The 21,719-nt window shown below is 32.9% G+C and overlaps 1 protein-coding gene across 5 annotated transcripts in view; it reads right to left on the reverse strand.

Annotated features, from left to right (window-relative positions):
* LOC129749874 (ribitol 5-phosphate transferase FKRP) overlaps positions 1 to 21,719 on the reverse strand; it is a 98,335-nt gene that overhangs the window by 32,038 nt on the left and 44,578 nt on the right. For all 5 annotated transcript variants that reach the window (XM_055744982.1, XM_055744980.1, XM_055744977.1 and 2 more), the window contains one exon: positions 5,660 to 5,776. In XM_055744982.1, the coding sequence (XP_055600957.1) occupies positions 5,660 to 5,776 (117 nt within the window). The remainder of the gene's footprint in view (positions 1 to 5,659; positions 5,777 to 21,719) is intronic.

Raw genomic sequence — 21,719 nt, forward strand, 5'->3', positions numbered from 1 at the left:
AAACCACAAAAAGAAAATGATAGCCTTTAAAAAATTTTGTCACTTAAATTACAAACTCGTGTTGCTTAAGTACAAGACTGAGCTCATGAAAATTTAATAAAAGCCCATCTATCGGCTCACCATCCAGATATCTGACTGAACGAAAAACTGTTTGACAAAATATAGAATCCTGGACATCCTGATACACCGTCGACCATTTCCTCAAAATTATTTGTAGCAACGTCACGTTCTTGACTGCACCCTCCAAATTTGCACAGCTTCTACAGTGCAAAAATGTTTATGGTTTCGATGCAGCAATTTCATGAAATTTTGCTTGTTTATTATCATGCTAAAATATAAAAATATAAAAAAAACATAAACATAAAAATTACTCAAATCATTTGCGACTTTGCGACTGTTCTATTTTCCAACTCGGAGGTTTACGAATGCGATGACTGATCAACTTTTCGTTGTAATGAGCCTGACTCAACTCGAGGTTTCAACCATTCTACTTAGCAAGGAGTTGTACTCTACTGAAGATGTTTATTTTTTTCCATATTAGCCAAAATATCCTTGGCAATGAGCTGAACTCTACTCAAGGTTTCAAACATTCTTCTTGGCAAGGAGCTTTACTCTACTCAAGAAGTTAATCTCTCAACTAAATTCAACGAAATAGCCTCGGCAATGAGCTACTCAAAGTTCCAAACGTTTGTCTTTTTGCTAGCAAAATTCCCTTGGCAATGAGCTCTACTCTACTCAGGGTTCCAAACATTCTTCTTGGCAAGTAGCTTTCCTCTACTCAAGAAGTCTGTCTTTTTATCACAAAATACCCTTTACTCTACTCAAGGTTCCAAACATTCTTCTTGGCAAGGAGCTTTACTCTACTCAAGAAGTTTGTCTTTTTACTAGCGAATAACCTTGGCAATGAGCTTTACTCTACTCAAGGTTTTAAACATTTTTCTTGGCAAGTAGCTTAACTCTACTCAAGATGTTTAATTCTTCGCTTGAAGTTTCCTGTTGTTACTTGGTAATGAGCCGAACTCTACTCAAGTCGTTAAACATGTTTCTTGGCAAGGAGCTGAACTCTACTCAAAATGTTTAACATTTGATAAAATCATATAAATCAGTAATCATTTCCTTGGCAAGGAGCTAAACTCTACTCAAGGTGTTACTGTGCAACGAACTTAAGCAATGAGCAAAGAGAATCACTCTTTAACCATGACTTTCTCTGATCCAAACTACGAATTTCCAGAAAAATCCGTTTTTTACACTTTGTTAACTTTTTTTATTATTTTGTTCTTTTTTAATAAGTAAGTCTCCAAACAAAACTGCAAAGTGCATAACAGATTTTTTTTAAGTGTTACTTAGTTCCGAACGATTCATGTACCAAATACTTAACTGTTTGTTTCAGTGTCATTCAATGGTAAGGGCCAAAGTATTTTTGTTTATTTTAGGGAAAATATTGTTTTGTTAACTATAACATCAATACGTACCGTTTCAGCATGACTTGTTCTCTCCTGGCAGGATCGCCAATGTGATATTCGGCATTACACAACATTATAAATCATCGAATTAATATCTACACTTGGCATAACACAGCTTCACATTTTGTCTCTCCTTATTCACTCTAAATCTTAGGAGCTCAACCCACATTAGAATCTATGTACTTAGGGACAGGGGCGGTCCTAAAGCTGGCTCTTGGGGGGGGTGATTTTCCAATTTTCAAAAATCAGTCAATATAAAGGAACGTTAATATCTAATGTTAAAACGATCATTTGAGTGAGCGAAAGGAGGGGGGGGGGGGTTTGCAGGGGGATGATCAGTTGCAAATAAGTCTACAATGAATTCAATATATTTTTGACTGACTGACTTTGGAAGATTTTTGCGTCTCAAACTCGATTTTTTTTGCAGATTTTTTCTCTCTCTTCTTATTTTCGGGCATTCCGAAATTTTAAAACTGAGCAGTTTAGAATGAAATCGATCATTGATAATTGATGAAGTAACTAACCTACATGAACAACAAAAAATATGTAAAATCATTGCATTATCTCATTCAACGATACAGATTAGAGTAAAGAATCCAAAAATTGACAAATTTCCGGAAAAAAAACAATACAGCTTTCGTCTTGATAATCTTCGTATTTTACAAAATGGGGAAACATACTTACTTCTGTATTTTTTTTCCCATGATAAATTACTCACAGTCTTCAAGAAAATAGATCATTAAGTTAAAACCTTTTTTTCTAAATCTTTTTGATATTTTAGACTTTTGCTAAAAAGTGCACCAATTTTTTCAATGAATGTTGTATTTTCAAAATTTATACCGGAAACAAGAGCTGATAAAAAAAATAAAAATTTGCATTAAGTGCTTCTGAATAAGTCGTAATCAGTTTTCAAATTCTTTACACCTTGGAAAATGTGAATTTTGTTTCCTTGTATTACAGTTTTGAATGCAGATTTGGGATTCTAGAGATGAATTTGAATCTCTATCTCAAACACAAACTCCTTCATATTGAAACAGCTTGTATAAATATTTTTTGTTCCTTTTCGGCTCTAAAAACTCATAACGAATCCAAAAGTCATAACACGTAATCTCTTTTTTCGATTTATTGTTGCTGAAATCTCTTGAGAAGATTTTTTTTAATTTAAACTTTGAATCTTGCTAAGAATATTTTATATTCGATTTCTGTTTGGCAGTACTTGTATTTTTTCATGATCATCGATAATATGAATGTTTGATGTGATACATTCAAAACAGAATTAAATAAAATCAGATCTGAAATTTAAATTATTGTTTTTGAGTTTCATAATATAGGTTATTAATTTTAAACTTATAATTCATATATGAATGGTGGAATATTGAGGGTAAAAAGAAACTCGCAAATGAGAATCTTTACTGTGGCTCAGAACCTGAATTCTTAATTTTCAATAAGTCGTGAATTCCTTGTAAACGCAATTGAAAATAGCACTACTTTAGATTTTAAAATTAGACATCTCATAAAGTCAAGTTTTAAAATTCTCAATAAACCAGCTGGAAAAAGAGAAATAAAGCATAATTTTAAACTCAAATTTACAATCAAATTTCAGATATGTCAGCTTTTTATTCTTAAAGAAAAGTTTTATTAGAATGATTTTTCTTATTCTGAATTTCTACTTATTTGATTTCGATCACCGCATCTACTTATGATCTTTTTATATTGATGTTTCACGGTGATTTTGTAGAGAAAAAAACAGCCTAATTTTCCTCTACAAAATTATTTTTTTTTACAAATCGTTTATTTAAAAAAAATTACCAAGAAAAATCAATCGAAAAAGATCATAATTCTGAATTGATAATTTTTCTTCGATTCAAAAAATATTTTGAAATACATAAAAAAAATCCTAATGGGATGCTTTTCGCTGCTCAAAACTTCATCAAAAATGAATTTAATCTGAATAAAATTTAAATTTCTTACTATAAGAGCAATTTAACACATGAAGGCCAAAAGTTTTTTTTTTACTTTTTAGAACGACCAAGATCCGTTAATCCATTGAACATGGTAAAAATTTCTTACAATAAAGAAAATTAAAAACCACATGATTCCGTACGATTATTGTTTAATGATTTCGTTTATTGTTTTCTTCTAAATCTGAGCAAATAAAAAAAGAAACTGCATATTGAAGGCAATAAATGTATGATGAGAACAAAACAAATATTTCAAGTAAACAAGTGTTAAAACTATATTCACCCCCCTATATGACTTTTTCAAATTTGTCATTTCATGAAAATTCAAAACAAAATGAAGAATTTAAAAGCTCTGAATTTGAAGCTAATATAAAATTTATTACGATTTTCTCGTGTTAATTTAGGCAATTTATAAAAAGTTGTCCCTAAAGGTATTTGGTATAATTCAGTTCAGGGAATCCCAAGTTACAGCTGCTTGAGCTTGGTGAACCGACATTTTTCCAATATTGTGCCTTTTAAGTGATAAATTAACTTTTTTTTTCAAAATTTTTTAACACCCCCCCCACGGAGTGGAAAATTTTGAAAATTTATAAGCATATCTACTAAGAAAAGTTCCAACTTTTTTTTTTACAAATTCGACCTTTTGCGGGTATTTTATAACGGTTTTTTGCCGCTTGGGGGGGGGGGTGATCACCCCGATCACCCCCCCCCCCCCCCCCCCATAGGACCGCGCCTGCTTAGGGATGCCACAGCGAGGTAACGTTTTTCGGAATTCCAAATTTTGTAGGCGCTTTTTCCACCGGAGATCAATTGTTTAACAGTATTTATTGCCTGTTTGAGATTCTTAATGCTTTTCAACCGACAGTTGCTTTTGCCAAGGTCTTTTGACGGTGTTGCGAGTTATGGACTATTTTCTATATAGCAAAAATTATATCATATTTTGCATACTCTAAGTTTTTATTTGATTTGTTAACTACTATAAGGACTTGCTTTCTGTAAATCCACAAAGGGTCTCGGAAGTGTTGAAACACTTAGGCTATCAAATTCCCATCATTAGATTGTCTCCTAACATTGTAATTTTCTAAGTATTGAAAGTGTCTGTCTTACCTTGACTTTCCCCTACATGATTTTTTGCAAAATTTTCAAATAGCGTTTACATGAGTAGATTAAAACTTTGAGGTTTTTGATGGGAAAATGGAATATTTGGTACTGAAAAATCAACTTAATTTTTGTCTTCTGTGCGACCGAGCCGAGAATTGCATGAAAAGAAGTCATGCAATATCTCGTTAGGCACCCAGTTGTGATATCAATTGAATTTATTATTTTTCAATGCCAAAAGACATGCCCTCATTCAACATTTAATAACTTTTATGTCTAGTATTTAACATACGCAGCTACGATCGAGTTAGACGAGTTGGAAGAAAAACAAGAAGAAGAATTATAATTCCTACATTTCTCAAAACGTTCCTGTACCCAAAAAGAGAAATGGTTTCGAGATGGCAATCGAGATAAATTTTTTTTTTTAAGTTCTAAGTGAATAATTGTTGAATGTTATCCAAACTATGCCATCATGAAGCAAATGCAGAGCAAAGTGACAATGAGTCATGTCGTTTGCAACAGTTCCCATCTTCCCCCATTTATTAAAAGTTATCCCTTTGAATGGTAATGACAGACAGACAGACAGCCAGGCACAGGGTCAAGAATGCTGCTTTCCTGAGAATTCAATTACAGCTCTGATGGGTCCATTTGCATGCGTTCCGAGCATCATCGTTTAGCAAACGGACCAACTAACTTGACGGACGAGAGCACACCGGGGGTCAACCAACGATATCTGAACCTCTTCGATTCTTCTTCCTTTTCATCGTCTTTTTAGCCCAGCACAATAACAAGCGGAAGTTCTGACTTTCTGCAAGTAACCAAAGACCGGTCCAGAAGTTGCTCATCCCTCGGAATGAGATTGCGGTCATTATGGAAATAGTTATCGTGGGAACGGAACCCAACTACCCGAAAGGCTCCTCCTGTTGGAGAGGAATTTTTGCTCGGGACCCACAGCTGGAATGCGCCCTTAGGAATCTAATTGAATTTTCTGGCTCAATTCTTGGCTTTGAGGAAGCCCGTTTCCGGTTCCGTCCGGGATTTTTGGACCGAATTTGGTGCTCTCTACCGAAAATTTGATCCATCTAACCAATCAAATTGAAAGCCCTGAACCGGGAATAAATTCAATCACACTCTTACCTTCACGTTGGCCAGCTTCGACTGGATGTAGAAGAGTTCCGGAAACGGGTCGGAAAGTGCATCGGCCATTTCCCGCAGCAACTCGGTCTCGACCAGGATGGCGTGCTTCTGCTTGTACTGTGAATGAAAAGGTGGATAGATGAGAAAGAAAGAAGAAGGTGAGAAAATTGATCACCAGGGAAATTATGGTTAGCCAAAGTGGCCCAAATGAAGATTGATTGGAGCAAATCTTGGCGAAGACGGCAGGTTATTATGGGCAAGACGACAATCTTTGAGAAATGGGCCCGGCTTTTTGGGTGGTTTGCTTTTCTGATGAAGTAAAGCGTTCGTTGAGATTCATTTTTTTAATTTGAAAATCAATGGAGAGAAATTCTTGGAACGAACGTTAAACATTCAATGATACAGAGTCTAGTTTAGAAATCTACGACTCAACCATAAATTTTCTAGACCAATAGGTATCAACTTAATTGGTACGTTAATTTGATGAGCAGACTATTTCATGAACCCAAGCACTAATGAACATATACCATGAGCATCGACGTCAAAAGGACGTATACTGTACAAGCATTCTCATTCACTGCGGCCATTTTCAAAGCATAAGTTATTTCCACTCACATGTTAATTATGATGGCACCCGAGTTTGTGCCTTTATCACTACTCGTCGAGCGCTTTCATCTAGGCAACAGGCAACAGTTTATGCCGCAGTGCTTTCGTGTAGGCCATGTGCATACGAGCCCCACCACGCTCATTATTATGCGAATTAAATTTTATGATTCAACGTAAATGCATGCAAGATTTACATGGCGGGACCTTGTTATGCTCTCCCTCTGTTCCGTTTTGCATTGTTAGCATCGCGAGCGTCACGAATTTAATACGTTATTGTTATTTTATTCGGAGATCATGCAAATCGAAGTTTTGAAAAGTAATCACTTAAATCTATCTATATACATAGCTATGGTATAAACAGTACCAAACTTAGGCACAGTGGCGGTCCTAGAGCTGGCTCTTGGGGGGGGTGATTTTCCAAATTTTCAAAAATCAGTCAACGTATCTAAATTCATGGCGAAAAAAAGTTCATTTGGAGAGAGCGAGTGGGGGGGAGGGAAGGGGGGGGGGGGTTGAGTTTACAGTTTCAAATGAGGCTTAAATATTTGCTGCACACCAGACCCCTGCAAAGGACACGTCCATGGGTTGGGGGTTTTGAATTTCAAATTTCAAAAATAAATCAGAATCAAAATTTCAAATCAATTTTATTTGTGGTTAGTCATTAATATATTATTCGAAATGTTGGTTCTTATTTTGTATTTTAAAAAATCAAGTATTTTCAAAACATCAGAAAAGGAATGCGAATTTAAATTTGGAATGAAGCCATAATTTGAACCAGAAGAAAAATATATCAAATATAACACCAGATTTGATAAAAAATTAAACTTGAATTCTAAAATAAATCAGATCAGGTCAGAATAATTGATAATAATGTTAATTTTTACATATTAATTTATTTGTTTATTTTTAAGATCCATGAGGAAAAAATGGATGACATGTGATTAAAATGCTTTTTATAAAATTCTAATCTCTCATTTTCAACATCCATACATTTCTTCTAACTTCCTATTTGCCAACAATTTTCATAATTTTAAAATGTTGTTAGTTATGTTCTTTTAATTTTTTAAAGTCACGGTGATTAAACTCTTCATAAATATGAAGATAAAAAAGATTAGTTTTTAACATTTGAAAATTTTTGATTTTTTTTCTAATAAAAACGTCTTACCAAAATAATTCAAGAGAATGCATTTTGGTGTTTATGTTTTAATGATTGATTTAGTAGATTTTGGTGCGATGAACTCGAATCTTCAACTAGATTTTGTTTATCACCTCTTGTTTTGGTGATATGGAGTTTAATTTTTTTTAAATGAAACAGTTTTGAGTGAAGTCAATCATTCGATAAATGATGAACTTACAAGTTAACATGAATAAAAACTGATTCTGATAAATCTACAGTTTTTAATAATTCGGAAAGAAAAGTATTTCTGACATTACTAAAGAAAGTTTTTAAAAACAAAGATTTTATATCATTTAAAAAAAATGCTTCAGGCTGAAAACGATTCTTTAAACATTCGTTAAAAGTCTTTTATTTTACAGAATTAAGAACATTCATTTTTTTTTCACCTAAGTCAAAATTACTTGCGTTCTTGGGGAAAGAAATAAGGTATTAACCCATATTTTGAATTTTAATTGTAATGTTTAAAAGTTTTTTTTTTTCAGAAAAGTGCAGAATTTACTTAAATAATTTTTAACCAATTTGAAAATAATTTCAGGCACCAACAAAAATCAAAACTTGCTCTTACATTCTTTTCATCTAAACAAATGTTGATTCTGTGGCCTTGTGCCTGAAAATGCGTTTTTAAAAAAAAAATTTCTTATCAGCATAAAATTTGTAATGATTCAAACTTTTTTTTTATCTAAATGATTAATCATCAAAGTTGGATGAACTTGATAAGATACACTTCTTTAAAAAAAAACAATATTACACGACCATGATGCACACTACTTCTCCTCTTCCCTTCAAATTTCATTGAACTAAATTTGAGTTTTGTATTAAATTTGAAATTAGAGAAATTTAAAAAACTTTTTCTACAAACATATTTTGATATCCTTTAAACAACGTATGCATCCCTTTAAAAAACAATCTGCGAATCTCTAACATTCACTGCGAACAACTGTTGATAAAAAAAGATCATTTTCGTCATTTGTATATTCAGCAGTTTAAAAAATTATCAATTTAAGAACTCTTTAAAGAACCTTCCGATATAAATGTAATTTTACAAATGAAAAAATACACACATTTTTATAGAAGAAAATATTAAAAAATTCTCAATTAATCTAAAGTATTTTTCTTGAGTATCTATATATCACCGCAAAACTCTCACCAATATTTTAGTGATTCTCGTTTAGCAACAATACCTCTGAAAATCCAAACATTTATTTGAGAAAGTGTTAACAATTGCTATGAATTTAGAACTGAATTTTTTTTTTTTAAATATGTGGCTAAATCTTGAATCGAAAAAACGAATTAATATAAACTCTTGTTTCGATTCTTCAATTTCTAAATATAAATTTAATTCTAAACCAAAATCATTAAAATTAAATTTTTATGTATGCAGCTTTCGTACTTCATTTTTATTTGTTTTCTCTTAAATTTCAAGCTCTCATGGATTTTAAAATTTATTGGAACTGAATCAAAAGAAATTGTTACAAATTTGAAACGAATGATTTAGTAAAAAAGTGAAAAATCGTATTTTGCTTCGTACACTTAATATGTATATTATTATGTACTCAATAATTTCAAACTTATTGTACAATTTAAAATAAAGAAAATAATAAAGGGTTCATTTCTTAAAGCTTAAACTGTTTTCCAAGAAAAAGTCCTAATCAATTGCAATTGAAATAATGGAATTTTCAGATTGGAGCGCAGATTCAGAGTGGATTTGCAACTTAAATTAGCTTAATAATAATTCCTGCTCAAAATTTTAATCATGATTGTGTTGATGAGCTGCAGTATCGGCGATATAGTTGGTGTGAATTTGGAACTTCAGCCGTGTTGGTCAAAAATTAGAAAAATGTCTTGAGCGATTACCTTGTTCCCGAGAAAACAGTCGAGTGATGACGGGATATTATTATCACTGGTTTAATCTCATCTGGGAAAAATTGATACAAAGGCATATTTTCAGAGCCTATGTTTGAAAAACTGTTTTTGGAGGTTTATTCTTGAACTCAATTTTTAATCAGATTTTGTTTATCACCTCAAATTTTAGAAGTAGAATTTTTGATGTTTTTAGAAAATTGAATAGATATGAATGTATAAAAAATGTATAAAAGAAGCATATATGGTCAGCAAATTAAATTAAACACTGTAAGTACCTCAACAAAAGTAATTTGGTGAAAATCGGTCTAGGGAATTGCAAGTTACAGCTGTTTTAGTTTGGTGGACCCAATTTTAAGAATTTAAGAAATTATTAAATTCTTTTATTTTAACAATCACCCCCACGGAGTGGAAAATTTTGAAAATTCGAAAGAACACCCACTAGGAAAAGTTCGAAGTTTTTATAGAAATTCCAACGTTTGCGAGTATTTTGTAACGGTTTTTTGTCGCTTGGGGGGGACAATAGGACCGCGCCTGCTTAGGCACTTTTTGAATATTCTTGTTTGAGTTTATAAACACGAAAAATTCTTGAATAAAGTAATTCAATTAATCAACAGTTTTCACAATGTAAAAACTCTTTCAAACGCGTTAAATATATCAAATGAGGTTTGTTCGAATCTCTAAATATATGAATCTGAAAACATGAACAACCAAACTCTTCTTGTTGTAAAAAAAAAGAATTTTCCAAAGGGGCAACACACCAACCTTTTAATGGCAAATTAGATAAACGAAGTTGTAAGCGTGTGGATGCAGTTTTTCCTATCTTAGCACCAAAAAATGAAAAGAATAACAGATAACCTTACATGATCTCATAACGCGTTAAAATGATTTGAGTTTAAATAAAATAACTTGCTTACTTTCAGATGAATGTCACTACTCAAGAACTAAGATCTAGTGAGAATTCATCGAAAATTTCAAATTGTCACAAAATAAACATATAGGTTCTTAGAAAATGCCAAGAAAGATTGAAAACAGTGTCGGAGGTGGAATAAGTATTATTTCAAAGATACTTTTAAAACAGATTTTGTAAAGTGGCTCCAGAGAATAATTTGCTACATGATTTTCAAATATTATTTTTGGAAACAAGTATCAAACTATGTTATTAATTTTATATAAAACCAAGCAATAAGTGTTGGTAAATTTTCTTTTTTCCTAAAATGAAAAAAATAGACGAAAATGAAAAAAAAGACAAAAACGACTAAAATGACAAAAAAGACAAAAACGACTAAAATGACAAAAATGACAAAAATGACAAAAATGACAAAAATGACAAAAATGAAAAAAATGACAAAAATGACAAAAATGACAAAAATGACAAAAATGACAAAAATGACAAAAATGACAAAAATGACAAAAATGACAATAATAACAAAAATGACAAAAATGACAAAAATGACAAAAATGACAAAATGACAAAAATGACAAAAATGACAAAAATGACAAAAATTACAAAAATGACAAAAATGACAAAAATGACAAAAATGACAAAAATGACAAAAATGACAAAAATGACAAAAATGACAAAAATGACAAAAATGACAAAAATGACAAAAATGACAAAAATGACAAAAATGACAAAAATGACAAAAATGACAAAAATGACAAAAATGACAAAAATGACAAAAATGACAAAAATGACAAAATTGACAAAAATGACAAAAATGACAAAAATGACAAAAATGACAAAAATGACAAAAATGACAAAAATGACAAAAATGACAAAAATGACAAAAATGACAAAAATGACAAAAATGACAAAAATGACAAAAATGACAAAAATGACAAAAATGACAAAAATGACAAAAATGACAAAAATGACAAAAATGACAAAAATGACAAAAATGACAAAAATGACAAAAATGACAAAAATGACAAAAATGACAAAAATGACAAAAATGACAAAAATGACAAAAATGACAAAAATGACAAAAATGACAAAAATGACAAAAATGACAAAAATGACAAAAATGACAAAAATGACAAAAATGACAAAAATGACAAAAATGACAAAAATGACAAAAATGACAAAAATGACAAAAATGACAAAAATGACAAAAATGACAAAAATGACAAAAATGACAAAAATGACAAAAATGACAAAAATGACAAAAATGACAAAAATGACAAAAATGACAAAAATTACAAAAATTACAAAAATTACAAAAATTACAAAAATTACAAAAATGTCAAAAACGACAAAAATGACAAAAATGACAAAAATGACAAAAATGACAAAAATGACGATAATGAAAAACATGACAAAAATTACAAACATGACAAAAATGACAAAAATGACAAAAATGACAAAAATGACAAAAATGACAAAAATGACAAAAATGACAAAAATGACAAAAATGACAAAAATGACAAAAATGACAAAAATGACAAAAATTTCAAAAATTACAAAAATTACAAAAATTACAAAAATTACAAAAATTACAAAAATTACAAAAATTACAAAAATTACAAAAATTACAAAAATGACAAAAACTACAAAAATTACAAAAATTGAAAAATTACATAAATTACAAAATTTACAAAAATTACAAAAATTACAAAAATTACAAAAATTACAAAAATTACAAAAATTACAAAAATTACAAAAATTACAAAAATTACAAAAATTACAAACATAACAAAAATTACAAACATAACAAAAATTACAAAAATTACAAACATTACAAAAATTACAAAAATGACAAAAATGACAAAAATTACAAAAATTACAAAAATTACAAAAATTACAAAAATTACAAAAATTACAAAAATTACAAAAATTACAAAAATTACAAAAATTACAAAAATTACAAAAATTACAAAAATTACAAAAATTACAAAAATTACAAAAATTACAAAAATTACAAAAATTACAAAAATTACAAAAATTACAAAAATTACAAAAATTACAAAAATTACAAAAATTACAAAAATTACAAAAATTACAAAAATTACAAAAATTACAAAAATTACAAAAATTACAAAAATTACAAAAATTACAAAAATTACAAAAATTACAAAAATTAAGAAAATGAGAAAAATGGCAAAAAACGAGGAAAATGATACAAATTAAAAAATGACATAAATAACAAAAATCATAAAGCCGGAAAAAATTTCAAATCCATCTTTTGTCAATCAGAGTTGGAACTTCGCAAGGGGGGGGGGGGGGGGGGGTGGTTTAAAAGAAAAAATATGCGAAAAACAAAAAGATTGGAATAAATTGCACGATAACTTGTATGCAAAAAAATGCAGACTATATCAGTGCACAAAACCTATAAATCATTTAATATTATATAGATAAATTTAAAAAAAAAAAATCAAGAATACGAAAGGTGCAATAACTTCCATCTTCCAAAATATGTTTAATAGTCTTGTAATCTTTCAGATATTTTTTTTCGAAATTAATATAATATACTTTAAATTTTATTTACTCCCCGCTTCGGGTTTTTTTTGGAAATTTCGAAGAAGGGGGTGACAAAAGAAGAAAAAGAAGAAATTTATATTCGTTTCAGCATAATTTCAAAAAATAATGTCTTGTTTAGTTTGCAGGATTAAATTAATAATTGAATATGGAAAAATGTTTTCTTGTTTATATTGTTAAGGTAAACGATTACAATAAACTCCAGAACGTAAATTCTAATACAAGGGACCTTTAAAAAGTTATCTTTGACGATCATTTGCACTAAGACAGTAGAGTAAAAAAAATTGAAAATAAATTGAATACCTATCAAAACATATTTTTAAATAATGCTTAAAGAAGAAACACAGGATTTTACCATACTTTGAAAGGTGGCCACCTTTACTTTGGTGTTTTTATACACATTTAGAACTTGAAATGCGTTATTACTTTAATAAATGAAGTTTTGTTATGCCAAATTAGAAGTTATGAAAAATGTTTTTTCCATCTTTTCTAATGCGATAGAGACGAAAATAAATCCTATACATGGAATTTTGCCGAATCGTTCGCGAGCCAGGTTTAAGGAACTATTCGATCATACACAACTCTATTTTTTATTTCCTCATCTGAGATTGCTTAAAAATAACTAAATGAATCATGAAATTTCAGTTTTGGGTAATCTCATAAACTTTGCACGTTATCTAGTCAATTTGGATTTGGTTGCCCATGTTTCCCCACAGTTTTTCAAAATAAAAAAAAACTTTTTTTTAAATAGTAAGAAGTCAGGAAATTAATGTTTTGAAAAATAATAAAAAATGCTTAAGGATACCTTAAAAATGCAGAAAACCTTTCCATTTATTTTTATCTTTTTATCTTCTATAAAAAAGTTAAGAACCAAAGAAAAAAAAAGTGGCCCAGGATACCCCACTCTCCCCTACTCTAAAAATATGGAATTCCCCGCAATTTGTTTTTCAAGAAGATTGCAGAATATATGTTTCGCCAAAAATCAATCCAAAAATAAAAATCCCGTTTAATGTAACTTTTTTTTTATTTAAGAAAAAACAAAATCAACTCAAATTTTTCTTTAAATTCGTAAATTTATGCTGAATTATGTGTTCAAAATGACTTTTTAAAGAGTTTTAAATTTTGATATTAAACTTACAGTCAAAATTATAGCGATGCGATCTCTTGCAATGAATACTCCCCAACGAAAAAGTTATCTTGATCATTTTTTCTTGATTAAGAAATTCACTTGCGAGTTGATCTGAATTTAAATTAAGAATATTTTGTTTTGTTTATTTCTGGAGTCTATGACTATTATTTACAGACTGATTATATCAGGTTAGCTTATAATTAAATTTCGTGGCAAATAAAATAGGTGACGTTTGATTGTAGATTAAAACTAAAGTTTAGTAATATGATTGTCATGACACTAATGCTAAAACGTTGGTAAAGTGACACAAATAAACAAAAAAAATTAAAAACTTCACAAAATCGAAAGCGGGGAAGATTTTGCACGACAACTGTCCTGCTTTTAATTCTAAATATTTTTTTTAATTCCTCAACTCAGAATTTAAATTTAAATATGTTTTCGAATTTCAATACGATTTTTAAAAAATGGTAAAACAATCCCTGAATTGTGATTTCTTTTTCATCACAAGCCAAGAATTGAAATTTGTTTAAGTCTTTCAACCATAAACCTATCATTTAAATAATGATGTTTCATGTTTCAATCTGAATTTATTATTTTTTTTTATTTTTTTTCATACGTCTTGTGAATTTGAAATAAAACGTGATCAAAATTTAAAAAAAAAATATGAATCAGATTCTAAGTTTTCAATTCTGGATTGCCGTGTTGAAAATTTATATTGTTTGAATATTTACATTTACATTTACATTTATTTGTTTATTTCATCTGACATTCCAAGTCTACATGAATTATTAATTAACTAAAATAATCTAAGGTATACAATCACAAGTTAAAATCAACAATTTGAATGTGAAAAGCTTCGCAACAGATTAGATTTTTGAATTTTTGATTTGAAAATCTCCGTGGATATTTGGAAATCGTGTAACTCGTAGAACCAATTGAAGACCTTGAACATAGCGCGCAATGGTTCTTGTTGTCCGTAGTTGGTACGTTGAAAGTTAATCCGAAGAAGTTCGGAACTCCTGAAGTTTCGAGGACGTATTTACATTAATTTCGATCTGTCTGAGTAAACCTGGACAGTCGATTTCACCGTCGATCAGCTTCTTCACAAAAATAGCGCGCGCTATCACACGCCTTTCGTAGAGTGTTTCCATATTCAGCAGGAGACAGCGTTGCTTGTAGTCCGGAAGTTCGTCTGGGTTGTTCCATGGAAGGAATCGGAGGGCATACTTCAAAAACCTTGATTGCACTGCTTCGATTCTTTGAGACCAGTATGTCGTATATGGGCACCACACTATTGAAGCTGTTTCAAGGTGAGATCTTACAAGTGAATAATACAGCGAACGGAGGCAGTAGGGATCTTTAAACTCCTTCGATAGTGTTATTAAGAATCCCAGGTTTCTGTTGGCTTTTGATATAAGGCAGTTTAGATGCTCACGAAAAGTAAGTTTTTCGTCGAGGGTAATTCCAAGATCCTTGAACGAGGATACCCTTTCTAGGTCCGAGTTCAAGATTCTGTATCTCCAGTGAATAACGTTGGTTTTTCGTGCGAATGAAATAACGGCGCATTTAGGAACACTTATTGTCATTTTATTGACTGTGCACCACCGCTCGAATATGTCAATGATGGTCTGTAATGTAGTACAGTCGCTTTCGGATTTGATTTTGTGGTGAATTTTCAAGTCATCTGCATAGCAAAGACGACATTCGTTCGGCATATTAAACAGTATATCATTGAAAAAGAGCGAGACAAGTATCGGGCCCAGATTGCTACCTTGGGGCACGCCAGATGGATTGCAGAATTCAGTTGTCTCATAAGTTCCTAATTTGACCGACACTTGTCTGTTCTGGAGATAAGAAGCTAGCCAATCAATGAAAGCTTTTGAAACGCCCAATTTTTCAAGCTTTGCCAACAGCAGCTGGTGGTTTACCCGATCAAAAGCTGCCTTCAAATCTGTGTAGATTGTGTCGATTTGAAATCCTTTTTCGATGTTTTTCAGGCAGTATGATGTAAATTGGGTTAGGTTAGTACAAGTTGACCGCCCAGGAAAGAAGCCATGCTGATCAAAAGAAATGTACGTTTTCAATTGACTCATTATGGTATGAGTAATGAGTATCTCAAATAACTTTGAACCGGCGCACAAAGATGTTATCCCTCGGTAATTCTGCATGTCCTGTTTGTTTCCTTTTTTAAACACTGGAAACATTGTAGATTTTTTCCACAGTCGAGGAAACGTAGATGAAGACAGTGAACGATTAAATAGAAGCGCAAGAGGTGCACTAAGTTGTTCGGCACAACGTTTTATTATGATCGGTGGTATTCCATCGGGTCCCGGTGAGTATGACGGTTTTAATTTTCTAATAGCAATATTTATCTCCTTCAAGGCACAATGATTTACAGATAAATTTAGGGCGTTAGCAGGTACAAATGATAATGCTTGCTTGATGTTTGCTTTGTTCACATTATCAGCGGAGAAAACACTTGAAAAATGTTTTGCAAATAGTTCGCACTGAATGGCAGGAGAGTCACAACTTTCGTCTGCCAAAAACATCTTTGCAGGAAGACCGTTTTCTTTTTTCTTCTCGTTGACAAATTTCCAAAACTTTTGAGGATTTTGCTTTAGATTGGATTGCATACGCATCGAATATCTCGAATATAATAAACGGTTGTACTTTCGATATTCGTTACTTGCATACATGAAGGCTGATTTTGAGTACACATTCTTGTTCTTACTGTACTGTGTAAGGGCGCGTGCTCTCTTACGCTTGAGGGTTTTGAGCAGGTGATCAGACCAGGGTGGTTTGGGTCGGGCACGGAGAGGTGGAGTAGTTTGATGAATTAGGTCATTCACAATGTCAGTGAATGCGAAGACAGCGTCATCAACGGAAGTAGCATCGGTTAAAATTTGCCAGTTTATGTTTCCAAGTGCAAGGTTTAGTTTTTCGAAATCAGTCCTTCTGAAGTTCAAAACTGGCCCTTCCGGGGGGGTGTAAAAGTTCACTATTGGGGCAAGTGTGGCCTCAACTGTAACAACGGGGTGATGAATGTCGATTGGGACTAATTGTTCGGTTGTTGTACCAACAGAGCATTTAGTAAGGGCAGCGTCATTGACGAAAAGGAGATCGAGTGTACGGTTATTGTGGTTCTTCATAGCATTGATTTGTTTTATGTTCAAGAGTGCCATACGATCTACAAGGGCGGAACTCGAAGCAGGAAGCAATGTTGAATTTGGGTTAGGACATGTGTGCCCAGCGGGAAGTGTTATCCAGTCAATACATGGTTGATTATAATCGCCAAAAACTAAATGGAGATCGTGGGAATGCATCAACTCTGAAACAGCTGTGGCAGAATCCATGTGTGAGCTTATCACAGATTCGATGGCAGCATGTTCTGGGCTTAAGTATACAACACCAATATAAATACTATATTGTGACGTCATAACCTTAACCCAGAGTTGTTCGATATCGAGGGAGCTATGGAGAGATACAAGCTGTGAATCCCATTTGTTGTGCACAGCAACGAGAACTCCACCACCACGAGACTTTCCCGTCACGACGGGGTCTCGATCTCGACGGTAAACTGTGTATTCTTGGCCAATGAGAATATATCTCATCGTTTAGCCAAGCCTCAGTCAAAACGATGACGTCATGTTCGGCGGTGTTGAGAGATGAAAAAAAATCATCAATTTTGGAGCGAAGTCCACGCACGTTCTGATAATACAGACGTAGGGGCATGTGTGTCTGGAAAACGGGCTCGGTTACTTGGTGTGTAGTTACTGAGAGGGCTTCGGCGGGACATATACTGTGACAGCTATTACCTGGGAAACCAGGAGAATCGACTGGTTGTGGTTGTGATGTCCGTAAGTGGTGGCGATGATCGGCCGATCGATGTTTGTTTATTACCGACGAGATTGTGCCAGGATGTATGGGTGCACCGAGTGGAAGTTTTCGATGATCGTCGCTCCAAAAGAATGATGATAAGTCATGTGGTCGTGCTTTAGAATGATCATCGTTGTTGGAAACAGCTGAACGATGATCATTGCTGTTGGAAACAGCTGATCGATCGGTGCTGGTCGTAGGCAAGGTTGTATTGATATGTGGCTGGAAATTGAACTCTCTTAATTCACGTGTAGATTCTGTAAGAGCTTCGGCTGAGCATATACCCATATAATCATTACCTGAGAAACCAGGAGATTCGACTGGTTGGGTGAGGGCTAAGCTGTGGTAGTGATTAGATGACCGGGCATCGTTGGTCATGCTGGAAATCCAAATCTGTTGGTCCATTATGGAATCAGCTGATCGGTCGGTAGTTGAGGCGAATGTTGATGCGGTGCGTATGCGTACGATGGGTTGTTGATGTGGTTCGCGGCTTGAAGTAGATGATTGCTACGTTGTGATTGGCACATTACCGTAGTCGGTTCGTTTTTTCGTTGCTTTTAGTCTGCGCTGATAAATTGGGCAGGCAGAACTAGATGCAGCGTGATTGTTATCCAAAGCGGGTTCTTCTTGTTTTAAGTTTGCGTGAGTACAGTTGATGCATTTGGTGGAATCAGAAGTGCAATCGGCTAATTTGTGGTTTTCAGCGCATTTGGGGCAGCATGAAGTTTTACTGCATTTGTCGGCAACGTGACCAAATTCCGAACAATTATAACACCGTCTCACATCTAAGTGCTCGGAAACTGTGCAACGATTCCATCCTATATAGACGCGTTTTAAGCCTAACAGGTAATTAAACGTCTGGGCATCGGGCTCGATGATAGCAAATCTACGATCTGTGTGTCCAGCAATGTGAATAATCCTCATGACAGATGTTTCGGAAATGTTGTTTTGTTTTCCAAGCATTGTCATGAAAGAAGATTCGTCAATTTCTGCGGAAAATCCTGCGATTCTAAGCCGCGGTTTTAACGGGGCTTGTAGTTCGGAGCTATATTTCGTGGCTAGTGAAATATTTGCAACATTCACAAATTTTTGAGCCGATTCGGCAGATGCACATCTGACTGCTATAGATCGCCACTCGGAAGGGATCGTGCATACACGACTTCAAGTTCGATGGGATCCAGCATGTTTTGAATCTAACTTTTAGTTGTGTCAGCATCCTGTGGTACCTTGGGTTTTATGATGACAGTTTGTGAGATTTTGGTCAGACGCATTGGCTGGGCACGAGGTGACTTGGGGGTTTTGTTTGTAGGGGTGCAAGTTGTGGGTTCATTTGAGCTAAGACGAGTTGGAGCAGTTGGTGTGTTGGTGATAACAGAGGTAGTTTGACGTTGTTTCCCTGATCGAAGCTGTCCAGCCGTAGGCAGAGGTGAGGATGGTTTAGATGTGAGCGTGGCAGATTTTGGAGTGAGTACAGCAGTTTTATTTATATTGCGTGGTCTTGTGTTTTCCGTAGTGCACATTATAGCTTGTGCAAATGTCTGTGGGGTTGACTTCGAAGCTCCAAGATGAAGGGAGATATCAGAAAGAAGATCCGTTTTAAAATTGTCGATTTTAGTTTGCACAAAAGACGCCAGTTTTACGTATTCGGGTGGCACATTACGTCGCACACTAACACATCGGGTACACACGTATTTTAGTGACACATTTTCTTTGATCGCAGTAATACCAGTAGCGGTGAGTCCAGAACAGTAACAGTGTGAGGCTTTACGGCAAACGTAGCAATATACTCGATCTTTGTCGTCCGTTTTTTTGTTGCACGTTGAACACAGAGTGGTACTTATCGTTAAGGATCGGTGTAATGATATTCACAAGACACACCGATTCTAGTACAACACAAAGAGTCCACATTCGGTCACAATATATGCCTTCGTTTTTAGACTTCATAAACCGTTGTTTTAACTAAACTGCATTTCAATGTCGTAAACACTTCGCATTTAGTCCAGATTAAATGGATTCAGCATTTATGCGATAGTTTACACAGGTTTAAATATTATTTAAATCACAGTGCTTTGTAAACAATACACTATACAAAACAATGTTGCCAGATTATCTTGTAAAATTGTAAAAGATATAATTTTTAACTTTTTTATATTGGGATTTAAAAGAATTGAGTGTTGAAAGTCTTGGATTGAACATTAAATAAAACCCAGGATGGTTTTTATTTTTTTTTAATATTGGAAAATAATTATCTAAATTTTGAAAAAAAAAAATGAGTTTCGGTTTAAGAAAGAACTGCAAAACGGTTACAAAACAGCTTTTCATTTCTTGTTTAAATGATGATTTGCACTAAAAAATCGAAACCGTGAATCCGAAATATGAAAGCAGAAATGCATTTAGGATTTTAATGATATGGGAACAGAATCTCTAAAAATGAGTGTAATGTTATATGAACTTAAATGTTCAGAAACGAATTTCTATCAAAAAGAAAATTTAGAAAAACTTAAGCAGCATTCTGAGCCGGGGATTACTTTTCGAGGTTTTGGCACTATCGCTGAGTTAAGATTGTTACTTATGAATAACCTTGCTTAATGACCAAAATTTGGTTTAGAATTTCAAATGTTGAGTGTAGAGTAGATTATTACTCCCAGCTATGTCCTCAGGTATCCTAAATTATACAATATTTTTTTACAAGCTTTGAAAAGTGGCTCCAGAGAGTTGATTAAACAGTTTTTGATTCAGTATTTTTTTTTTTTTTCAATCTAATAAATTTATTTTTTCTAAGAAAATTGAATTTAAAATATCTGATTTCCAAAAAATATATATAAAATAAAGTTGAATAAATTTTTCAATTATATATTTATCGAGTTAAGACAATGGAGAAAAGATTATAAGTTTTTTTTAAAATATTATTTAGATTAAAATTCAATTCGTTACCGTTGGTTTTTATGAAGCATATAATATTCTGCTTGTTTTGAAATATTTAAATTTAAACACTTTACACTAAAAACCCTCACTGTATCCACTCCTATATATAATTTAGGCAACTACTCAGACTGATCTAAAAAATCTACAGTAAAAATTAAAATATAGGCGGAGAGCTGGAGCGTATTTGGCCGTTGCCGCACGCTCGAGCTCAGCCAATCAACAGAAGGTCACTGAGTCTCCTGAGGAACAACCAGAGACTCGAGGGCTTAGGCTTAATAGCTCAAGCAGTAACAAGTTCTTAACATATTATTTAAATTTTTAATTAAGTGCAAAGCGAAACTAGCTCTGAACGTCTAGTCAACTGGTTTATTCTTTAACTCCTTAGCTCGCAAAAAAACATCGATGAAAATAACAATTGCAAAGTATGAATTTGAATTTTATAATTGTTGATCATCACCATGGATGGCAAAACTCCTCAGATCGGCTTGTTCAGTGAAAAAGAGTGCAATTTTTTTTCGTCTGCTCCCCCAATCTGTGCGGGGAGAGATAAATCGCACTGAAATCAAGAGTGAGATTGTCAACACATAGGAGTGAGTGAGAGCATTAACATCCGCTGATGAAGAGAATTCCCTTCTCCGGAAAAATCTGTTGCGCATTGTGTTGAGGAGAAATCTGAGAGCTAACTCAGTTTATTCTTGGTACGTTCACGAGAAAAGATGCTGCTCTCTGAATCAAAGATCCCAGAGGTGTCCTGATCTTCTAGAAGTCGTCCTGATCTTAATTGCAATTGATTTTGTAATAAAAACAGTTTTACCTCTTAAACCAATGGTAATCTTCGGTTCAGATGATATTTGACCGGTGTTTTTCGGTATAAACTACAAGCCACCTAACTTATTATCTCTTCTGTTGCATAAATTAAGGCGTATACTGCACCGCTATTTCGCCTTAATTTATGCAATCTTAGAAAAGCTGCATTTCATTTCCACCAATCTACTGGTGTACTGAAAAA

Source organism: Uranotaenia lowii, chromosome 2 (genome assembly GCF_029784155.1).
Source record: "Uranotaenia lowii strain MFRU-FL chromosome 2, ASM2978415v1, whole genome shotgun sequence".
Taxonomy (NCBI): domain Eukaryota; kingdom Metazoa; phylum Arthropoda; class Insecta; order Diptera; family Culicidae; genus Uranotaenia; species Uranotaenia lowii.